The 19,037-nt window shown below is 42.5% G+C and overlaps 2 protein-coding genes across 4 annotated transcripts; one reads left to right on the top strand and one right to left on the bottom strand.

The window, feature by feature from the left end:
- The first annotated feature begins 100 nt into the window (after positions 1-100).
- Positions 101-10,942, top strand: LOC106605534 (matrilin-2). Of its 3 annotated transcripts, none has more exons than XM_014201301.2 (13): positions 101-255; positions 1,610-1,797; positions 3,626-3,834; positions 4,638-5,001; positions 5,124-5,246; positions 5,599-5,727; positions 6,698-6,820; positions 7,220-7,342; positions 7,510-7,632; positions 8,638-9,048; positions 9,181-9,333; positions 10,114-10,206; positions 10,451-10,942. In XM_014201301.2, the coding sequence occupies exons 2-13, from the start codon at positions 1,659-1,661 to the stop codon at positions 10,504-10,506; spliced, it is 2,046 nt and encodes a 681-aa protein (XP_014056776.1). In that variant the 5' UTR covers positions 101-255; positions 1,610-1,658; the 3' UTR covers positions 10,507-10,942. The 3 variants fall into 3 exon arrangements, with proteins under 3 accessions (XP_014056776.1, XP_014056774.1, XP_014056778.1); XM_014201299.2 differs by having other exon boundaries at positions 113-255; positions 1,658-1,797; XM_014201303.2 differs by lacking the exon at positions 5,124-5,246 and having other exon boundaries at positions 113-255; positions 1,658-1,797.
- A 1,830-nt stretch (positions 10,943-12,772) lies between these two features.
- LOC106605535 (E3 ubiquitin-protein ligase rnf146-like) lies at positions 12,773-16,315 on the bottom strand. The gene is made up of 3 exons (XM_014201306.2): positions 16,243-16,315; positions 14,973-15,035; positions 12,773-14,806 (listed from the first exon to the last, which is right to left on the bottom strand). Exon 3 carries the CDS (start codon positions 14,792-14,794, stop codon positions 13,736-13,738), a length of 1,059 nt encoding a protein of 352 aa, XP_014056781.2. The 5' UTR covers positions 14,795-14,806; positions 14,973-15,035; positions 16,243-16,315; the 3' UTR covers positions 12,773-13,735.
- Positions 16,316-19,037: the final 2,722 nt, after the last annotated feature.

Genomic DNA, 19,037 nt, shown 5'->3' on the forward strand with positions numbered 1-19,037 from the left:
TAAGGCAGCTAAGAGTAAATACAGAAGCAGTCAGTCCCAGAGGAGAGGGGGCAAGTCTAATGCATGTGCAAAGAGAGAGAGGGAGAGAAAGCTAAAGGACATCTGCATATTCTCTGACTGACTGCACAACCACAACAGTCACCAGCTTGACTCACTCGCTCAGGTGGATTTCCTTTTCCTGCTTTACTTCTTTTTAAAACATTTAATTTAGATATACTGACAGATCTTTTCACAAAACTTTATTGTGATATTAAGGTAAGGAGACTTTTGATATTTTGATGTTATTTTCAATAGGTAGTGATGTCACACTGCAGCATGAAACCCCATGACAGATGTAGTGTTTACCACACAGAATCTGAGCTCGAAGATGACTTACATTTTTTTAATAGAAGTAAACCTATAGTAAACATGATTCAGATTCCACATCAGACTGTGTTTGATTGAGATTCAACATAAGATGACAAGATACAATACGGCCATGACAAAACGAAAAAAAAATACTGTAGTTTGTAATTATGTTTTTTTAGGACTCCACTTGTATATGGTCCATCTTCCTTTTCAAGTTCAGACTGAATGAGTAATAGTAACAGCTGTTGTATCGATCTCTGGCATGTGCTGGCTCTTGTTTTCACTTGCTTTCACGTACCTAATGCTTGTGCAGCTGTGGTAGTTGAACAGGATGTTCCATGAGTGTGTGACCCTGCTTGCTTCAGGTCACTGACAGTCATCATAAACATGTCTAATACACCTTTGCAGCTCAGACCTGTGAACAGACTAAGGAACAACTCAGTGTAATCAGCTTGTCACTCGGGCACTGCATCTCAGGCCCTAAGGCGTCACTACAGATACCCTGAATCCAGGTTGTATCACAACCGGTTGTGATTGAGAGTCCCATAGGGCGGCGCACAATTGGCCCAGCGCCATCTGGGTTTGGCCGGTGTAGGCCGTCATTGTAAATAAGAATTTGTTCCTAACTGACTTGCCTAGTTAAATGGAACACAGGTATATGTGTTCTAGAATGGGCATGGCTATGTCTCTTTAAGCTATGGAACACAACTACTGTATGTCTTCAAGAATGGCCTGTACAGTCAACAGCTGCCTGTGTGTTGTGTGTAGCAGCAGGGTGTATGAAGCGGTCTAAATGGGAACAATAACAGATGGCTCTGCAGAGAGCTGACAGAGGAACAGTTTGCTGTGTATTATGGACCACTTTAAATCACTGCAAACCACCTGTATCACCTAAACATCTCAACTCAGAGTGGAGTTTTGTTCCATGTATTAATAACTCTGTGGGAAGACACCCAGGAGCAGCCAATGTTACATTTCAGCTCATAAAGTGAAGGGAACTGGTGCATGTTTTTGTATTAGATTGTGGACCTCCCTCACTGGTAGCGTGGGTCTGGAATGTGCTGTATACGTTGTAGCTGTAGGCTGCGTCTTAAGTGGCACCATTTTCCCTATAAAGTGCACTACTTTTGACCATTATAGACAATAGGGGGCCATTTGGGACAAAGCCCTAATCGTACTGTACGGCTGTGACATGGCAACCATTCTGGGTTAATGAGGTGACTGGAGGTTGAGTTGGTTGTCTCTGCAATTGTTTTACCAGCTGCTGTCTGTCTGTCCACCCATTTGTCCGTGGGTCCCCCTGGTCAAGGATGAGGTCTCTGACCCTCGGGCTCTTTTGCCTGCTCTGCTGCGATGCAGTCCGAGTGGACCCCAGTGACAGACGCCGTCCCAGACCATCCGTCCTGTCCAGAGGACGCAATGACTCGGCCGTCCAGTCCAACTCAGTGGGTAAGACCAGCAGAGATTACTGGTACTAAAGGAAATGTGGGGCTAGCTAAATACTGTGGTTTGTGTCACAATCAACACTATCAACAAGGCAGGTCCTACAGGTCCTAGTTTTGTCACACCTGGACTACTGTTCAGTCGTGCGGTCAGGTGCCACAAAGATGGACCTCGGAAAATTACAATTGTCTCAGAACAGGGCAGCACGGCTGGCCCTTAAATGTACACGAAGAGCTAACATTAATAATATGCATGTACATCTCTCATGGCTAAAAGTGAAGGAGAGATTGACTTCATCACTACTTGTTTTTGTAAGAAGTGTTGACATGCTGAATGCACGAGGTGTCTGTTTAAACTACTAGCCCACAGCTCAGACACCCATGCATACCCCACAAGACATGCCACCAGAGGTCTCTTCACAATCCCCAAGTCCAGAACAGACTATTGGAGGCGCACAGTACTACAGTGGGGGGACATATAGTACAATATAATGGGACATACAGCACAAGATAATGGAATATACAGTACAATATAATGGAATATACAGTTCAATAAATATAATGGGACATACAATAAATATAATGTGATTTACAGTACAATATAATGGGATTTACAGTACAATATAAAGGAATATACAGTACAATATAATGGGACATACAGTACAATATAATGGGACATACAGTACAATATAATGGAATATAGAGTACAATATATTGGAATATAGAGTACAATATAATGGAATATACAGTACAATATAATGGGACATATAGCACAATATAATGGGACATATAGTACAATATAATGGGACATACGGTGCAATATAATGGAATATACAGTACAACATAATGGAATATACAGTACAATATAATGGAATATACAGTACAATAAATATAATGGGACATACAGTACAATATAATGGGACATACAGTACAATATAATGGAATATACAGTACAATAAATATAATGGGACATACAGTACAATATAATGGAACATACAGTACAATATAATGGAATATAGAGTACAATATAATGGAATATAGAGTACAATATAATGGAATATATAGTACAATATAATGGGACATACAGTACAATATAATGGAATATAGAGTACAATATTATGGAATATAGAGTACAATATAATGGAATATACAGTACAATATAATGGGACATACAGTACAATATAATGGGACATACAGTACAATATAATGGGACATACAGTACAATATAATGGAATATACAGACCATATGTGTGTGCACATGTACAGTATGTATATTCATAATAGGTCTGTATTTCCCCTCACAGTAAAGATCATGTGAAATGAATGTCTGACCAGGGAAACTGGTCCTCTCTAGAGGAATATATGAGAATGTAGAAGTGTTTCTTCTTGTCTTTTCCCAGGCTTAGTTTAGTGTTGACTGACCTACAGATTATTACTGGAGACTAGAGAACTCAGAATCTTTCCTCTGCTCTCAGACTGACTGAGCACACAAAGTAATAATCACTGTCCAAACTCAAAAAGAAAGAATCAACCAGATAGTGTCAGAATTATGTACTACAGTACTTTAAGTAAGACCCAACTTTTGGTTTCTTCATACAGAGAGCCCATGTAAATATCAGTTATATACAGTATAGTAAGACTACTTCCAGTCAGATTATCTGTATGTTCCTCAGAGAGCCCCTGTAAATACTATATTAGAGTTACATTAAGCCTATATACAGTACAATACTTCCATTAAGGCTTTCTTTGTGTTCTCCCCCAGAGAGCCTGTGTAATTATCACATATAGTAGGCCTGGTCTACTGTACCTCCAGTAATGCCTGTGTCTTTCCCCAGAGAGCCTGTGTAAAGGGAAGCCCCTGGATTTTGTGTTCATCATCGATAGCTCCCGCAGCGTGCGTCCCAGCGACTACGAGAAGGTCAAGATCTTCATCACCAACATCCTGGCCTTCCTGGATGTGGGGCCGGAGGCGACGCGCGTCGGGCTGCTGCAGTACGGCAGCGTGGTGCAGAACGAGTTCTCCCTCAACACCTACAGCAGAAAGGTAGTCTAGGCCCTAGGGAACAAGTTATCCCATAACACCTACCGCAGCAAGGTGGCCTGGGGAACGAGTTATGTCTCAACACCTACAACAGCAAGGTACACTCTTAGAAAACAATGTGCTATCTGGAACCTAAAAGGGTTCTTCAGCTGTTCCCATAGGAGAACCTTTTGAAGAACACCTTCTCCCTATACTACACTCTTACTAGGGTTCCTAAAGGGTTCTTCGGCTGTCCCTTTTTGGTTCGAGGTGAAACCCTTTTTGGCTCCAGGTAGAACCCTTTTGGTTCCAAGTAGAACCATTTTGGGTTCCATTTAAAAAACCTTTCCACAGAGGGTTCTACATGGAACCCAAAATGGTTCTACGTGGAGACAAAAATAGTTTTTTACTTGGAACCAAAAAGTGTTCTCCTATGGGGACAGCTGAAGAACCCTTCTGAAACCATTTTTCCCCCTGAGAATATAGTTTGGGGAACAAGTTCTGTCTCGACACCAACAGCAACAAGGTAGCCTAGAGAACAGGTTCTCTCTCTCAATGCACTTAGCTGAATAGCCATTGTGCCCTTGAGCAAAGTCCTTCTACCCATCGGGATGTTGCAATGTGGCTGAACTTCCTTCCTCCCAAATGTGTGCCGTGTGGTGAGACTGGGAGCAGAAGAAACAGATGGACTATTCAGGACTGTTCTATTCTTTTTGCAATATGTTTATTTGGTTTTCTAAGTACAGTTTCTCAGAAACAGTTTGTAACAAGAATCCCCAAAAAACTAACCCGCCCACATTAACAAACACAGAACTGTTGTATTCAAGGCAGATGTGGAGCGGGCGGTGAAGGCGATGGACCACCTGGCCTCCGGCACCATGACCGGCCTGGCTATCCAGTACACCATGGAGACAGCCTTCACTGAGCCAGAGGGCGCCCGGCCCGCCGACATGCACATCCCCCGCATCGCCATGATCGTAACGGACGGGCGCCCCCAGGACACGGTGGAGGAGGTGGCGGCACAGGCCCGGCAGGCGGGCATCCAGATCTTCGCCATCGGTGTGGGCAGGGTGGATATGAACACGCTGCGGGCCATCGGGAGTGAGCCCCACTCGGAGCATGTGTACCTGGTGGCCAACTTCAGCCAGATAGAGACCCTCACCTCTGTCTTCCAGTCCAATCTGTGTGGAGGTGTTTTCTCTCTGTTCATCTCTCGATACACTCGTGCTTTAATTATTATATTGATGGAGATTCTAAGGATTTATTATTTGTATGGATGTGTGTGTGTATGTGTGTGTATGTGTATGTATTAGGTACAGACCTGTGCTCTGTGATGGACCATCAGTGTGATCACCTCTGTGTGAGCACCCCAGCCTCCTACATGTGCCGGTGTAGAAAGGGTTACACCCTTAACTCTGATGGCAAGACCTGCCGCAGTGAGTGAGCAACTTAGTCGACTGTGCTCAACTCTATTATAACAGGCTTGACCACATCATTTGACTAAGAACATGGAAATATGTTGCTTTTGGACAGACAAATTCACTAGTGGGGAACAAGGAAAAAAGTCAGTGGTGTAAATCAGAATCAGTGGGGTCTAGCTGGCTGGGTTAGGGTTTGCCTGAGACGGTGCAGTGCTAGGGCTGGTAGAATAGCAGGAGCAGCAGCAGAGGCATAGGGTAAGGGTTAGGGTTAGGGTAAGGGTTAGGGTAAGGGTTAGGGTAAGGGTTAGCTACAGCAGTAGCATTAAATCCTGTCTTTGCCTATGTTGTGGTCCTCCTGGTTCTGTAGCGGAAGACCCGTGTGATGTGATGGACCATGGCTGTGCCCATATCTGTGCCAATGTGCCAGGGGTACCCGGCTACGAGTGCCGCTGCAGGCTTGGGTATGAACTCAGCGAGGACGCGAGAACGTGCCGAAGTGAGATTCTTCATTTTTCCTCTACCGTTCGTTCGCTCTTTATTTATTTATTTTTTGTGGTTATGACTAAAGTTAACATAGAAAAAAACGATGAATTTACTCTGAAAACAAGTAATTTATCTGCTTGTGAAGGTTAACCTGAATTCCAGATTTTCCACCTGTCCTTTCATTGCTCAAATCTGATGGTCTATTATACTGAAAACAATAAATAATTTGTTTTGGGTTACATTTCAGTCCATGGACTGGCTCAGTGATGTAACTATGCTTGACTATTGTAGTGTTCACAATCAGTTCTTTAAGCAGTTGAAGGGATGAATGTCCCAGATCAGTCCAACTCTAATACAGTATTTGGTCTATATTGTTGCCAGACGGAGGTCCAAGTCCACCCACATTTGGACATGCCCCTAGTTCTCTAGTGGAACTTCAGACTTCAGAGTAGCATAGGGGAGATCTCCAAGAGGAAGTGTGCTTTTTGAATCATCTCACTGGCTGCTGACATATGGGGGAGTGTGTCCAGGGTGTCAGAATACCAAGGGATCATAACACAGCCAGGCTTCCATCTGGTTTGATCTGTGGAAAGGGTTCTACATGGAACCCAAAAGGGGTTCTTCAAAGGGTTCTCCTGTGGGGACAGCCGAACAACCCTTTTTGGTTCTAGATAGCACCTTTTTTTTCTAAGAGTGTATGTTCCGATGTAAATTGCACAATAAACATTTTTATTAACTTCAGAAAGCACACCTCTTGAGTGTATTACAATCCTAACACATTTTGGATATTGATTTCAGAGTCCTGTGGGTTAATCAAAACTGTAAGCGCTTAAAACAAATAGGCAGAAACAACTGGTATTACAGGGAGAAGAAAAAAATTCTAAATTAAAGGCACCTATTCACTCCTTTATCTCTTGTTAACATCCTGAGAATAATGTATGAATTCAAGCCAATCTATGTGTGTCTCTACCTTTTCCCCTCAGAAATAGATTACTGTGACCTGGGGAACCATGGCTGTCAGCATGACTGTGTCAGCTCTCCTGAGTCCTACATCTGTAGATGCACGAGGGGCTATGTTCTCAACCTCGATGGCAAGACCTGCAGCAGTAAGTTCATCACTCCTCTGGTTATATGAACTGTGTTACTGTGCTATTAACAACACTGTACTCAACGTCCCCCTCCTGAGATGGCAGTGCCAGTACACCTCTAAAAATGGTTTAAAATAGATTTAATCTAACAAATCAACCAATCATAAACTGTTCATTCAACATATCAGTCCCTGGAGGACTCAACAACAGAGTGCTGTGCTCACTGTGTGGGCAGTGTTGAGGAAAACATTTGTAATGTATTTATTTGTTGAATGTAGTGAATATGTGAGTCACTGTTATATTTCTATATAACAGTGTCGAAGTGTTAATTCCCTGAAACAATATTAGTATGCTTTGTCCCTTTCTCTCTCCTGCCTTGTTTCTATCTCTGTATCCGATGTGACTAACACCTCTCAGAGATTGACCGCTGTGCTCTTGGCGACCATGGGTGTGAACATGAGTGTGTGAACACTGAAGATGTATTTTTCTGTAAGTGCCGTGAAGGCTACATAATCAGACCTGATAATAAAACCTGCAAAAGTAAGTCTCACCTGCTTCACATTAGAATAGTGTGTGCTCTCAGTCTCACCTAATACACAGAAATATAATTCCACATTTTATTCAACATTTTACTTAGATTTAAACATACTAGCAAGTCTTGCTTATTGACCTCAACAACTGGGTCTGATCACTTTTACTCACTGCAGAGCTTGATCCATGTTCCCTTGGTAACCATGGGTGTGAGCATGACTGTGTGAACACTGAAGATTCATTTGTGTGTAGATGTCGAGAAGGCTACAAACTCAGACCTGATAACAGAACCTGCAAGAGTAAGTCCATGGCCATGCTTCCATGTCTTACTATCAGCTGTGCGGTAACAGATCTTTTGGACATTGCACAGTAATGAGAGGATCTTCTCTATGCATAATGCTGTTTTGGCCCAATGGATTCACATCCCTTTAAATTGATTTGTTAGAATGAATGTGTTACGTATTAATGGTTATGTGACTGAGGGAAGTTGGACTGCCTTCACATATACACCTAACTGCCTCTTTCATAATAGGTCTGACTGTGACTGAGTGTTTTTCCATCCTGGTATTTATATGTTACATAATTTGGATGAGTGTGATTATGAGGTCATGGTTAATCCTGATGCTCCCTCTAGTCCAGGGTGTTCTTTTCCTGGATTAAGAGGAATATTCCATACTGTTTGACAGTAACAGGCACATGTCATGAAGGAATAAAGAGTAGTTCTCGATAGGTAGGTAGATGGATATTCATGCACATTATTACCCAATGTTGCATTAAAATGACTGTCTTTGGAACCATGAAGCCTGGAGTAGAGTAGAGAACACACATTTCCATTATTAATGAGAATTATCCTTATTACTATTCAATATGACCTGCACTAGGGGCGTAACTTTCACTGGGGATGGGGGGGACATGTCCCCTTCACATTCTGAAATTGCATTCCCCCCCCCCCCAGTTTTATCATTGGAATGTAATACAAAACAAAACAACAGTGTGCTTTAGGACCATGCGGACGCCTCCGAACGGTCAGGTAGGCTGTTGGGAGTGTTTATCTGACTGGATAACAAAATGTAAAAGAATAATAACAATAATATGTCCCCGTCACTTCTAAAACCAAAGTTGTGCCCCTGAACGGCACACAGGTCTTCATTATGTTGGACCATTGTAAAATGAGCCAGTTATTAGCCTATCAGCGACATCGTTTAAGTAATGTAGGGTAGTACTTTCTGCTGCTGTCTTGCCATGGTATAGTTTATTTGGGGCATCATGAATTGACTCAACACTATTTGTCTCTACTATGGCAGAGGCAGTGTGTGGAGATGGAGTGATGGATCTGGTATTTGTAATTGACGGCTCTAAGAGCCTGGGACCGGCCAACTTTGAGCTGGTCAAGAAGTTTGTGAACGGCATCGTGGACTCTCTGGACGTGTCCGGCACGGGCACCCACGTGGGGCTGCTGCAGTACTCCAGTAAGGTCCGCACAGAGTTCATCCTGGGTCAGTATAGCTCAGGCCGGGACATCAACAGGGCCGTGTCGCAGATGCAGTACATGGGCAGAGGATCCATGACGGGTGCTGCCCTGCACCACATGTTTGAGCACAGCTTCTCTGCCAAGGAGGGGGCCAGGCCCGACATACCACGGGTCAGCATCGTGTTCACCGACGGACGATCCCAGGATGATGTGTCGAAATGGGCCACTAAGGCAAAGGATGCTGGTACGGTTTCTTTACGTTGTGTTTGCTGAACTTGATCTGATTGCAGAGATTTAAAGAGCCTTTAATAGAGTACCATCTTCTCTTAAAGGAGTCATTCATTCACTTCCTTCTGACCTGCTTCACCGTCCCCAGGTATCACGATATATGCACTTGGTGTTGGTAAAGCCATCGAAGAGGAGCTCAGGGAAATTGCTTCCGAGCCAGATGATAAGCATTTGTACTATGCTGAAGATTTTAGCAACATGGGAGAAATTACAGACAAATTGAAGTCACGGATATGTAAAGGTACCCAATGAATAAAACACACTCTAAAATAAATTTCTTATTAAAGATCCATCACAGCTACATAATATTAATTATTTCTCACACTTTTCCTGCACAGTACACACATCCTCTCATCTTGAATAAATTATGAATTCTATAAATACAAATACTAAAACAAAAATGCCCCAAAACCCATCTAAAGTCTTAAAACGAATCAGATTGTTTATAAAGGTGGTGCTTATAGTCTTCCATATCATGTTTTATACTTAAGCAATAAGGTCTGAGGGGGTGTGGTATATGGCCAATATACCACGGCTAAGGGCTGTGCTTACGCACGATGCAACGCAGAGTGCCTGTATACAGCCCTTAGCCGTGGTATATTGGCAATATACCATAAACCCCCGAGGTGCCTTATTGCTATTATCAACTGGTTACTAGCGTAATTACAGGATTAAAAATAAATGTTTTGTCGTACCCGTGGTATACCACGGCTGTCAGCCAATCAGCATTCAGGGCTTGAACCACCCAGTTTATAATGTGTGTTAGATCGATTTTCTCTCATGCACTGCATTTCAGGAATAATTTATTGAGGAGCCGGTAAGTACTTTATTTTCAGGGGGAAAATGCTGTGCATCTCTGCCACCTGCAGGTGATTTTATGAAGTACAACAGAAACCATACCATTGGAGGCCTATCATTGTACAGTATGTTGTGAGGCTCTGGGAATGAATAATTGTATTGCACTTGATCTGTGTCCGTCTGTTCCTAAAAGACAATCCATACCGTGTCTGTCTGTGAACAGAGAAACCCTCCCCTCAAGATATGTGTAAGTGTGAGAACGTGATGCTCTTCCAGAGGCAGGTCAACGAACAGCTTAGGAGACTGACCCAGAATAATATCCTTTACAGCCCTGTGGTGGTGTACATACTTTAGATAAGATCTTTAATATTGCCATGACATTGAATGCTTTCCAAATGGTACCCTATTACCTGTAGAGTGTGCTACTTTTGACTAGAGTCCTATCAGCCCTGGTCAAAAGTAGTGCACTATAAAGGAAATAGGCTGCCATTTAGGATGCACACAGTATCTTTAAAAATGTGTTTAGTTTAAAATCAATAACTTCCTTAATGTGTAAATACTTGATGTTGTGTCAAAAAGGATGGAGACCCTTGAGAATCAGCTTGGACACAAATGAAGGAAGGACAAAGACATTGTTTTCATCTGTTCGTCCTCAACGGATTCTTCTCAACCGGCCTGCGGTGCAAGAGCATTACTAAACTTCAAGGGAAAACTTTAAGCTATTTCAACAAGCTACACTGAAATATAATATGGAATATTTTCTACAGTAACTGCTACTTATATTCTGAACAAAACTATGCATTTATGCATGTGGCTGTGGACTGGAGTAAGTGAAGCCAAAAATACTGTATATCTTTGCTACATTCAGGTATCATGTGTTTATTTTTAAAAGTAAAATGTTATTTGGCAGACAACTGCAATTTATAGATCCAAATACAACTCGCATAAGATACAGTACAACATTTTGTAATGACAAATCAAAGTAAAATCACTTTGTATTTCAAGCTAAATACTTTCTATTGCTGTTCTGAATAAAATCCCTGTTGATCTTGCTTGTATTGTACTTTTCGGAACACCAAACCCCAAACACAAAACAATAGCACACACAGAGAGATAGTGAGAATAACAAGAAGAGGATTCTCTATCCAGCCCACTACAGTGGGGAGTTCTCGTTCTCCAGTTAATAGACTAGGTCATATAGACCCATCTATAAATTCATCAAGAGACCTCAATACCACACAACTCTCTACCAACTACAGTAGATGCCCCACTACTTTATCTGTCTCTGATAACTATTTGCAGGCCTGAGGAAGAATTCTCCATCTGTCCTGCTGTTCCAATAAATGTACAATGCCGATGGTGTGTTCTTTTTCAACCAGGGAAGGAGATCCATGACATTCCAATTCATGTGAATTCTGAATAATCTAACAATGAAACTTTCTGTGTTTATCCTGCTGCATAGATCTAGGCTAGAGTCAGCCGCTCCTTTTCCCTCCCTGATAGATCAAACTTCACTATGGTGTGAACCTAGCCGGCAGGTATCTGGTCCCTGGATAACACACCGCCAGGGGTACGTCCCAAATGGCACCCTATTCCCTACATAGTGGGCCCTGGTCAAAGGTAGTGCACTAAATAGGGAGCCATTTTGGATGCAACCCACCAGGCCTTTTGTCTCCTCTCCCGTCGCTTTACAAAAGTCATGTGTTTCCTGTTCCTGGCCAAACACCAGGCTTTGGTGTTGCTTACAGATACACTGTGATCAGAATATCAAACCAGGGTGTGAGATGAATTCAGAGAGGGTTGGAACCTGTCCGCTGAAGTAGGTACGCTACACTGCACCAAGTGGAACTGTGCAGGGCAGGAACAGCAGGTGCATGGTATTAGCAAGTGGTGAGGTACACTACATGACCAAAAGTATGGACATTAATATGGAGTTGGTCCCCCCTTTGCTGCTATAACAGCCTCCACTCTTCCGGGAAGGGTTTCACTAGATGTTGGAACATTGCTGCGGGACTTGCTTCCATTCAGCCACAAGAGCATTAGTAAGGTTGGGCGAATAGCCCTGGCTCGCAGTCAGTGTTCCAATTCCTCCCAAAGGTGTTTGATGGAGTTGAGGTCAGGGCTCTGTGCAGGCGGGTCAAGTTCTTCCACACTGATCTCGACAAACCATTTCTGTATGGACTTCGCCTTGTGCACGGGGGGCATTGTCATGCTGAAACAGGAAATGGTCTTCCCCAAACTGATCGAAGGCTTGTGTGCCGCTGCTCAGCCATGGAAACCCATTGAATGAAGCTCCCAACTAACAGTTCTTGTGCTGACGTTGCTTCCAGAGGCAGTTTGGAACTCGGTAGTGAGTGTTGCAACCTAGGACAGAGGATTTTTACACACTTCAGTAGTCCCGTTCCGTGAGCTTGTGTGGCCTATCCCTTTGCGGCTGAGCCGTTGTTGCTCCTATACGTTTCCACTTCACAATAACAGCACTTACAGTTGACCTGGGCAGCTCTAGCAGGGTAGACATTTGACTTGTTGGAAAGGTGGCATCCTATGATGGTGGCACGTTAAAAGTCACTGATCTGTTCAGTAAGGCGATTCTACTGACAATGTTTGTCTAAGGAGAACGCATGGCTGTGTGCCCAATTTTATACACCCGTCAGCAACGGTTGTGACCGAAATCCACAAATTTTAAGGGGTGTCCACATAGTTGTTTATATAATGTAGAGTTGTCACATGAGAAATATCAGGGGGAAAAAATACATTATGAACAGATTTGATACAAGACAGATTATTTCTTGCAGTATTTTGCATGACGTCGCTAGTTGTGTTGGCATGTGATCAGCTCGCCTTTTGGCTTCATCCAACAAAAACAATACTTCCAATCAACGTTTTGGGTTGATGAACACACACATTTTATTTAAAATGACATACCATGTAAAAGATTACAAACCAAAAATCATTACAGAAAGTAAAGGTTATTATAATGATAGTAAAATTGAGCTGAACAGATGACAATGACATTCAGCTGGTAAGAAATATAAAAACAATAACATTTAAAACTTCAAATGTTTTGCAGGAGACAGCCAGCAAGCCACCTAGCAACCGTTGCTCTTCTCTTTACCGTCTTAGTAATCACACAATAGAATTTACAACCATAGGTTAACAAAGTAAAAACAAACAGTTAAACTAAAGTCAAAAACACCAGTCCTCTTCTTCACCAGTAGTGTTTAAGAATCCAACCCCTCTCTTAGAACACATGCACACGTTATGAAACAGACTAGCATTTCAGATGAATAAATCGGCAACTGAACACTATGAACATGCTTCACTTTTGAAACAAATGAAAATGTTGTCTACTGACCTTTTTGATCAGAGGTCATGGAGCATGGTGTTAATCACTTTGGAGCAGCCTAGAACTCAACACACCAAGCTGCTGCAGAGACAGGAAAACACTGAACCACTGATCTGATCAAAACAACTGTTGATTAGCTGATAAGAGGCCGCTACCTGATTCAGTTAAATGCATGTCTTTGAAAATAATAAGTCTCCATCTTTCAACACGGCTGCATCACACACTGTCTGGAGGCATGGGGACATTCAAACATCCCAACAACTTACACGAAACAACAATTCAACGCTCAATTAACAAGTTGTATGGGTAAAGACTTTGTTACTAATGCCCACCAGTAAATTTAGACTATAACAAATTTTCATCTTTAAAGTCTAATATAATGGGAGTGTCTCCTTGCCTTGAGATGGTTGTATGCGGGGGTTGGTTTGAATCTGTTTCAGAGTCCTATGTTAGCTGAGAATGTTAGCTACAGTGCAGAGAGGTTCATGATGAGTTGAGCTCACACTTCAGTACACTGGCCGTCAGGCCTTCGCGACCTCACACTGCTGCTGTTGCTGGAGGCCTCAGCCCCAGGGGGGGACCGGTCCTCCGGGCTCTCCCCCAAACGCAGTCTCTGCTCCCGGGGCTCCACTGCCTCCCCATCCCCCTCCTCCTCATCATCGCTCCAGTCCCCAGACCCATCCATAGAGGTGTTAGGACCAGATGACATGGAGGGTGTGGCGGTGGCCTCCTCTTCCCCCTCCTCTCCCTCCCCGACCTCAGCCCTCTCTGGCGCATCTGTGGGGCTGATGTGGAGCAGGGCCAGGGTGTCCACCAGGGAGGGGCTGCCAGGTTGGCCCCCCAGAGAGGTGGGAGGCCTGGCAGGAGCAGACAGGACTGTGGAAGCAGCTGGAGCTGCTGCAACCTGCTGCACTGAGGCTGCTGAAGTATCAGCCCCGTCTGCAGAGTTCCCTCTCCCGGCCGCAGCGGACCCCTGCGTGCCGCCCTCGGTGTCCAGACGGAGGCCCGCCACCCCTTTCTTAGGTATGTCCACAACGTCCCGTTTTATCTTGCGGCGGCGGCCGTGCTCATTGCGCCGGTACTGCACCATGTTCTCCAGGTCGGCCACGTACAGGAACCCGGCTATCAGCATCTCGGCTGTCTTCTTGCCCTTGGAGAAAGCGTCCTCCAGCTCACGGCTGGTCCTCTCGTCATACTGCCACCAGCCGTTTCTCCCCTCGTAGTACCAGGCGTTGTCCCCTGTGGCACCCCGCCCTCCGGTCTTAAGCTCTTCGGGGGACAGCAGAGTGGGGTGCTCCAGGAAGTCCTCGGGAACCTCCTGTCTACAGAGAGCACAGCGCTTGCTCTGCCAGGACGCCCCTTTCACACACAGGAAGCAGAAGACGTGGCGGCAGGGTAGCTGGACAGGGTGGACACAGCTCTGCAGGCAGATGGCACACTCTGGGGCAGGCAGGGCAGGTGATGAGCCACTGGAACCAGAGCAGGTAGAGTCACCACTCCCCTTCTTACTGGATGGGAGCGAGCTCACAGAGTGGTCAACCTCACCGCAGCTAGCCATCCTTAGGAAGTACTTTGGGTGGGGGGGAAGAAAAGAGACCATTATGGACACAAAAGGATGTTAATACGAACCACTAGCATCATAGTTGTCAAATTAAATCAACCAATACACTGAACAAGTTAAAGCAGTTTATTTAGCTACACACAGGACAGGCAGAGATTCTGTAGTAGCTACTTACTGTAATATCTGCTAATGTTGCCGCTGTAGCATTAGGCTTATTGGTGGTTGTTCAAATGTCTCACTGCCAAAAGGAAACAAAGGTTATGGCACAGATTTTTTTTTTCCATTGATATATGAACTTCCGATTCCGGGAAACACAGTAAATAGTACGGGAATGATGATATCAATAGTCGATTGTTTTTGGATAATTGAAACACTATTTTCAACTAAATCATGAAAAGAAGTCCAGAACAGGGTCCCGATACCCTAGCGAGTTAACAATGACATGGGGCAAGCTTAGCTAGCTAAAATGAAACATGTGGGTATATGCTCCTAAAAACCAATGAGGAGATGGGAGAGGCTGGACTTTAGCATCATAAATAGAACCAATTATTATATTTTAGCATCTGGCCACGCAGACCTGCGCGAGCAGTGTGGATGCAATGATTTAATAACATGTATGTCTACATTTATTTTGCAACGCGAGCAGTGTGGTCAGTATGTGAGCTAGCTAACTGACAATACCTGTATCGCGATACTCGTTAGTATCGTGGCATGGAAACAAAACAAATTGCACTTATTTTGGAAAACAGCCCTAATGTTGAAAACATTGTTGTCATCCAGTGACACATTTATTTATTTATTATCCAGTGTAATATTTATTTTCTAAGCTATTGCTAACTATTTTACATACAGCTGGTTAGTAAAGGACCAAAAAGTTGAGTCTACTTCATGTTAATTTTTCACATAGAAAAAAATATCGTGATACAGTCCTACCAAAAACGAAGATAACTAGCGAACAGTAGGTGTTTTGTTCTTCGAGGGTAAGCCATCGTCAGCAAGGTAGCTAGCTAACGTTGGCTAATCTCCGAGCTAGCAAACTCGACAGCATTCTCCTTTTACATAACATTAACGTACCTAGCTACGGCCACAATATTTTTGATATATTTGGTGTTGTTATTCGCATTGAAACGGCGACAAACTGACGTTAGCTAGTCTGCTAACTTTGATTTGAACTAACGTGACCCACCCTCAGAAGGAATCAAAACAATGAGACTTGTTGTATCCAAGTTTCTAGGACTGACAACATAGCTAGCTAACGTTAGCCTGCCGTCTCAGTCGAGAAAGACAGAGCTAGTCACTTCTCTCTCTTAGCCGATACTGTCATTTCGCATGTTAGATTTATCGGTCATTGTGTGCCTCTTGTATTTTTAAATATTACACTGATTATAAATCATACACATGTATCTAAATCAGCTGAATGGCGAGAAATGTTATGTTAAACTCACCCGTCTGTTTTCCTCCTTCACAAAAAGCAACGTAGTAAGTTCAGCCTGTTAACGTATGATGACTACGTTTATTGACGTAATCACGCACAGCACACGCACATTACAATATTCTCGACTCAGCGGAGACATTACTGCAAAATGAAGTAATTGCAGACCGCAATTCGGGGCGTTTCTCAATGTGGGCGTTCCTTGATATCAGAAAACGCCCATTAGTGTAAACCATTGGTCAGTCCACAGATTTTTTTTTAACCTTTATTTCACTATTTCACTTATTCCACATGCTGACTGGTTTTCTGATCCACTCCCCAATTTAAAAAAAAAGGTATCTGTGAACAACAGATGTAGGTCTGTATTTCCAGTCATGTGAAATTAATAGAGCCTAATTCATTTATTTCAATTGATTGATTTCCTTATATGAACTGTAAAGAATCTTGAAATTGTTGCATTTATATTTTTGTTCAGTGTAGTAACACACACAGCACTTTTACCATACAATGTTTTCAACTTGCATATTTGATACACGTTGACTTATATGATCACACTCTGCATGTTAATTTATGAATAAATTATTATCCAACATGTCCTCACCTGGGATTTGAACTCACAACCTCTTGGTTCATAATATTCTAATTTTCCGGCTATACCACCATGTCTGTGTCAATCAGCATCAATTAATCTGATTTATTTGATTTACTTATTTAAGCAATTTTAGATGTTTCTGTGTCTAATGTTGGTGGTGCTTACCGCTCCCGAGTGGCGCAGCAAAATAAAATAAAGAGCAACACATCACGAAGTGTTTTTAGTGGCAAGAAGCCATTGGTTCAAAGTGTCTTCTTTAGTTCCATGAATGCGAGAAGTTGAATGCTCCATATAAATTGCATACAAAAAAATGTAGGATCGAGTGACGGATAGAGAGTGAGTGTGGAGGCTTCCATCGTACTGCAATAATTTTTTTGCAGGCGTTAGGCCAGCGAGAAAAATGCGCTTCTGACATAGAGATAAATGCAAAACAGATAAATCATTCAAAAGTAAAACAAAAGGAGATGCAGGAATATTTTTTGACAACAGAGTGGACAAATTCAAAGCTATTTAATCCAAGAATATAGATACCAGACGGCATTCCCAAACCATGTGTATAAAGGCACCAGGTTCATTAAGATGGCACAATGTACAGGAAGCGTCATTAAAAATGTTCATATCATACAGTTTACGAGGAGTTTGATAAATGCTGTGTACAAAATTATAATGTATCCGTTGGTGATCAGGATACCGAGACGATTGTTTAGACTACACGGGGTCCCAACTAAAACATTGATCCAAACCTGGAAGGTCTCTATTCCACTGAGTATAGAGTGAAGAGGTTTATAAGAAGTTGACAGTAAATAAATGATACATTTTGGAAACCCTTTGTTTCGATCTTAAATTCAAAATCTTATGCATAGGATGTAGCGTCAAAACTGACTGCCAAGGAACACCATGAGCCCTAACGGCAGACCTAAATTGTAGATAAAAGAAAAATGATAAGCCAGATAGTTTTAATATATTTTAGGATCTTGGAATGAACAAAGGCCGTCATTCCCTAAAACACAGCTGAATACGTTAACGACAAAGACATGGTGGCGTGGCAGGAAGTTTGGAATGCTGTGAACCAAGAGGTTGTAAGTTCAAATCCAAAGTGGATATAATAATATAATTACTGTAGAAATTAACATGCAATCATGTATGTCAGATATGTTATTGACACAGACGTGGTGGCATAGCAGGAAAATTGGTATGCTGTGAATCAAGAGGTTGTGAGTTTGAATACCAATTACTGTTTAAATTAACATGCCCAATGTAATCAGCTGTCAGATAAAGAAATGAAATGCACTGTGCCTGTAGCTATTTACACAGCCTCTTTCTGTTGGTAAAATAATACTTTTCTAGTTTACATATGAGACAAAATTGAGCAAACACATTTTAAGTTGACTGAATTTTTGCCTACGTTTTCTCATGTTGGAAAACAAAAAATTAAAAGTTGCGTAAACCAACAAAAAAAAGGATGTGGAACCAGTTAACAATATTTAGTTACAGTGTACCCAGCCCTTGAGTTCTCAATTGAATGTATGGACAACAGCTGGATCAATGACTACAATCCCAACACTCTGTTTTAATGTTTAGAAACGTTATTAATCCTTCTAGCAATACGGTTCTATAAACCGTTGGAACTTCATTTTCATGTAAGCGAGAAAGATTCTTTCAATTGTATTGTTATTAAATACAAAAGATAAATTTACTGTGATACACTTACGTGCTACCACACGTCCTCTCACCTTGCGCTCTCATTTCCATTGGTCCATTCCATTCCACATTTCCGACTGGATCGCATGTATTTCTCAAAATACAACTGGGTGGAACTTTCCTAAACTGCGTACAGTAAGTGTATCTTTTGGATATAATAAAATATTTCTCTATTATATGAAACTTAAATTCCAAATGTTTCCGAAACTGTATTTGCGTTCAGACAGAGCATTTGGCCAGGGTCGGAGCGTCGGGCCATTCCCCACACAAGGCTAAACGGGACGTGTAATGGAATGGAATTGGATTCATGAATAAGGGTTAGTAAGGTTGTGGTGGGTTTGATTCAGCATGTCACTGACAGTTCTTTGACTGCCTATGACCATCTATTTAATGCAATTTATGTGAAGGCCTATATAAACTTATAAACAACTGTGTTTAGGATGGATATATCTTCAAAAGACTTGCAAAAACTAAGCAACAGTGAATCTGAAATTAGAAAGGCAGGTCCCCGGAGA

This window comes from Salmo salar, chromosome ssa05 (assembly GCF_905237065.1).
Source record: "Salmo salar chromosome ssa05, Ssal_v3.1, whole genome shotgun sequence".
Classification (NCBI taxonomy): domain Eukaryota; kingdom Metazoa; phylum Chordata; class Actinopteri; order Salmoniformes; family Salmonidae; genus Salmo; species Salmo salar.

Bases quoted from the DNA above. Each gene is read 5' to 3' on its own strand.
- LOC106605534 (XM_014201301.2), top strand. From the start codon at position 1,659: ATGAGGTCTCTGACCCTCGGGCTCTTTTGCCTGCTCTGCTGCGATGCA. The intron at 7,633-8,637 runs GTAAGTCCATGG...CTACTATGGCAG, and splicing joins TGATAACAGAACCTGCAAGA to AGGCAGTGTGTGGAGATGGA. The intron at 9,334-10,113 runs GTACCCAATGAA...GTCTGTGAACAG, and splicing joins GAAGTCACGGATATGTAAAG to AGAAACCCTCCCCTCAAGAT.
- LOC106605535 (XM_014201306.2), bottom strand. From the start codon at position 14,794: ATGGCTAGCTGCGGTGAGGTTGACCACTCTGTGAGCTCGCTCCCATCC.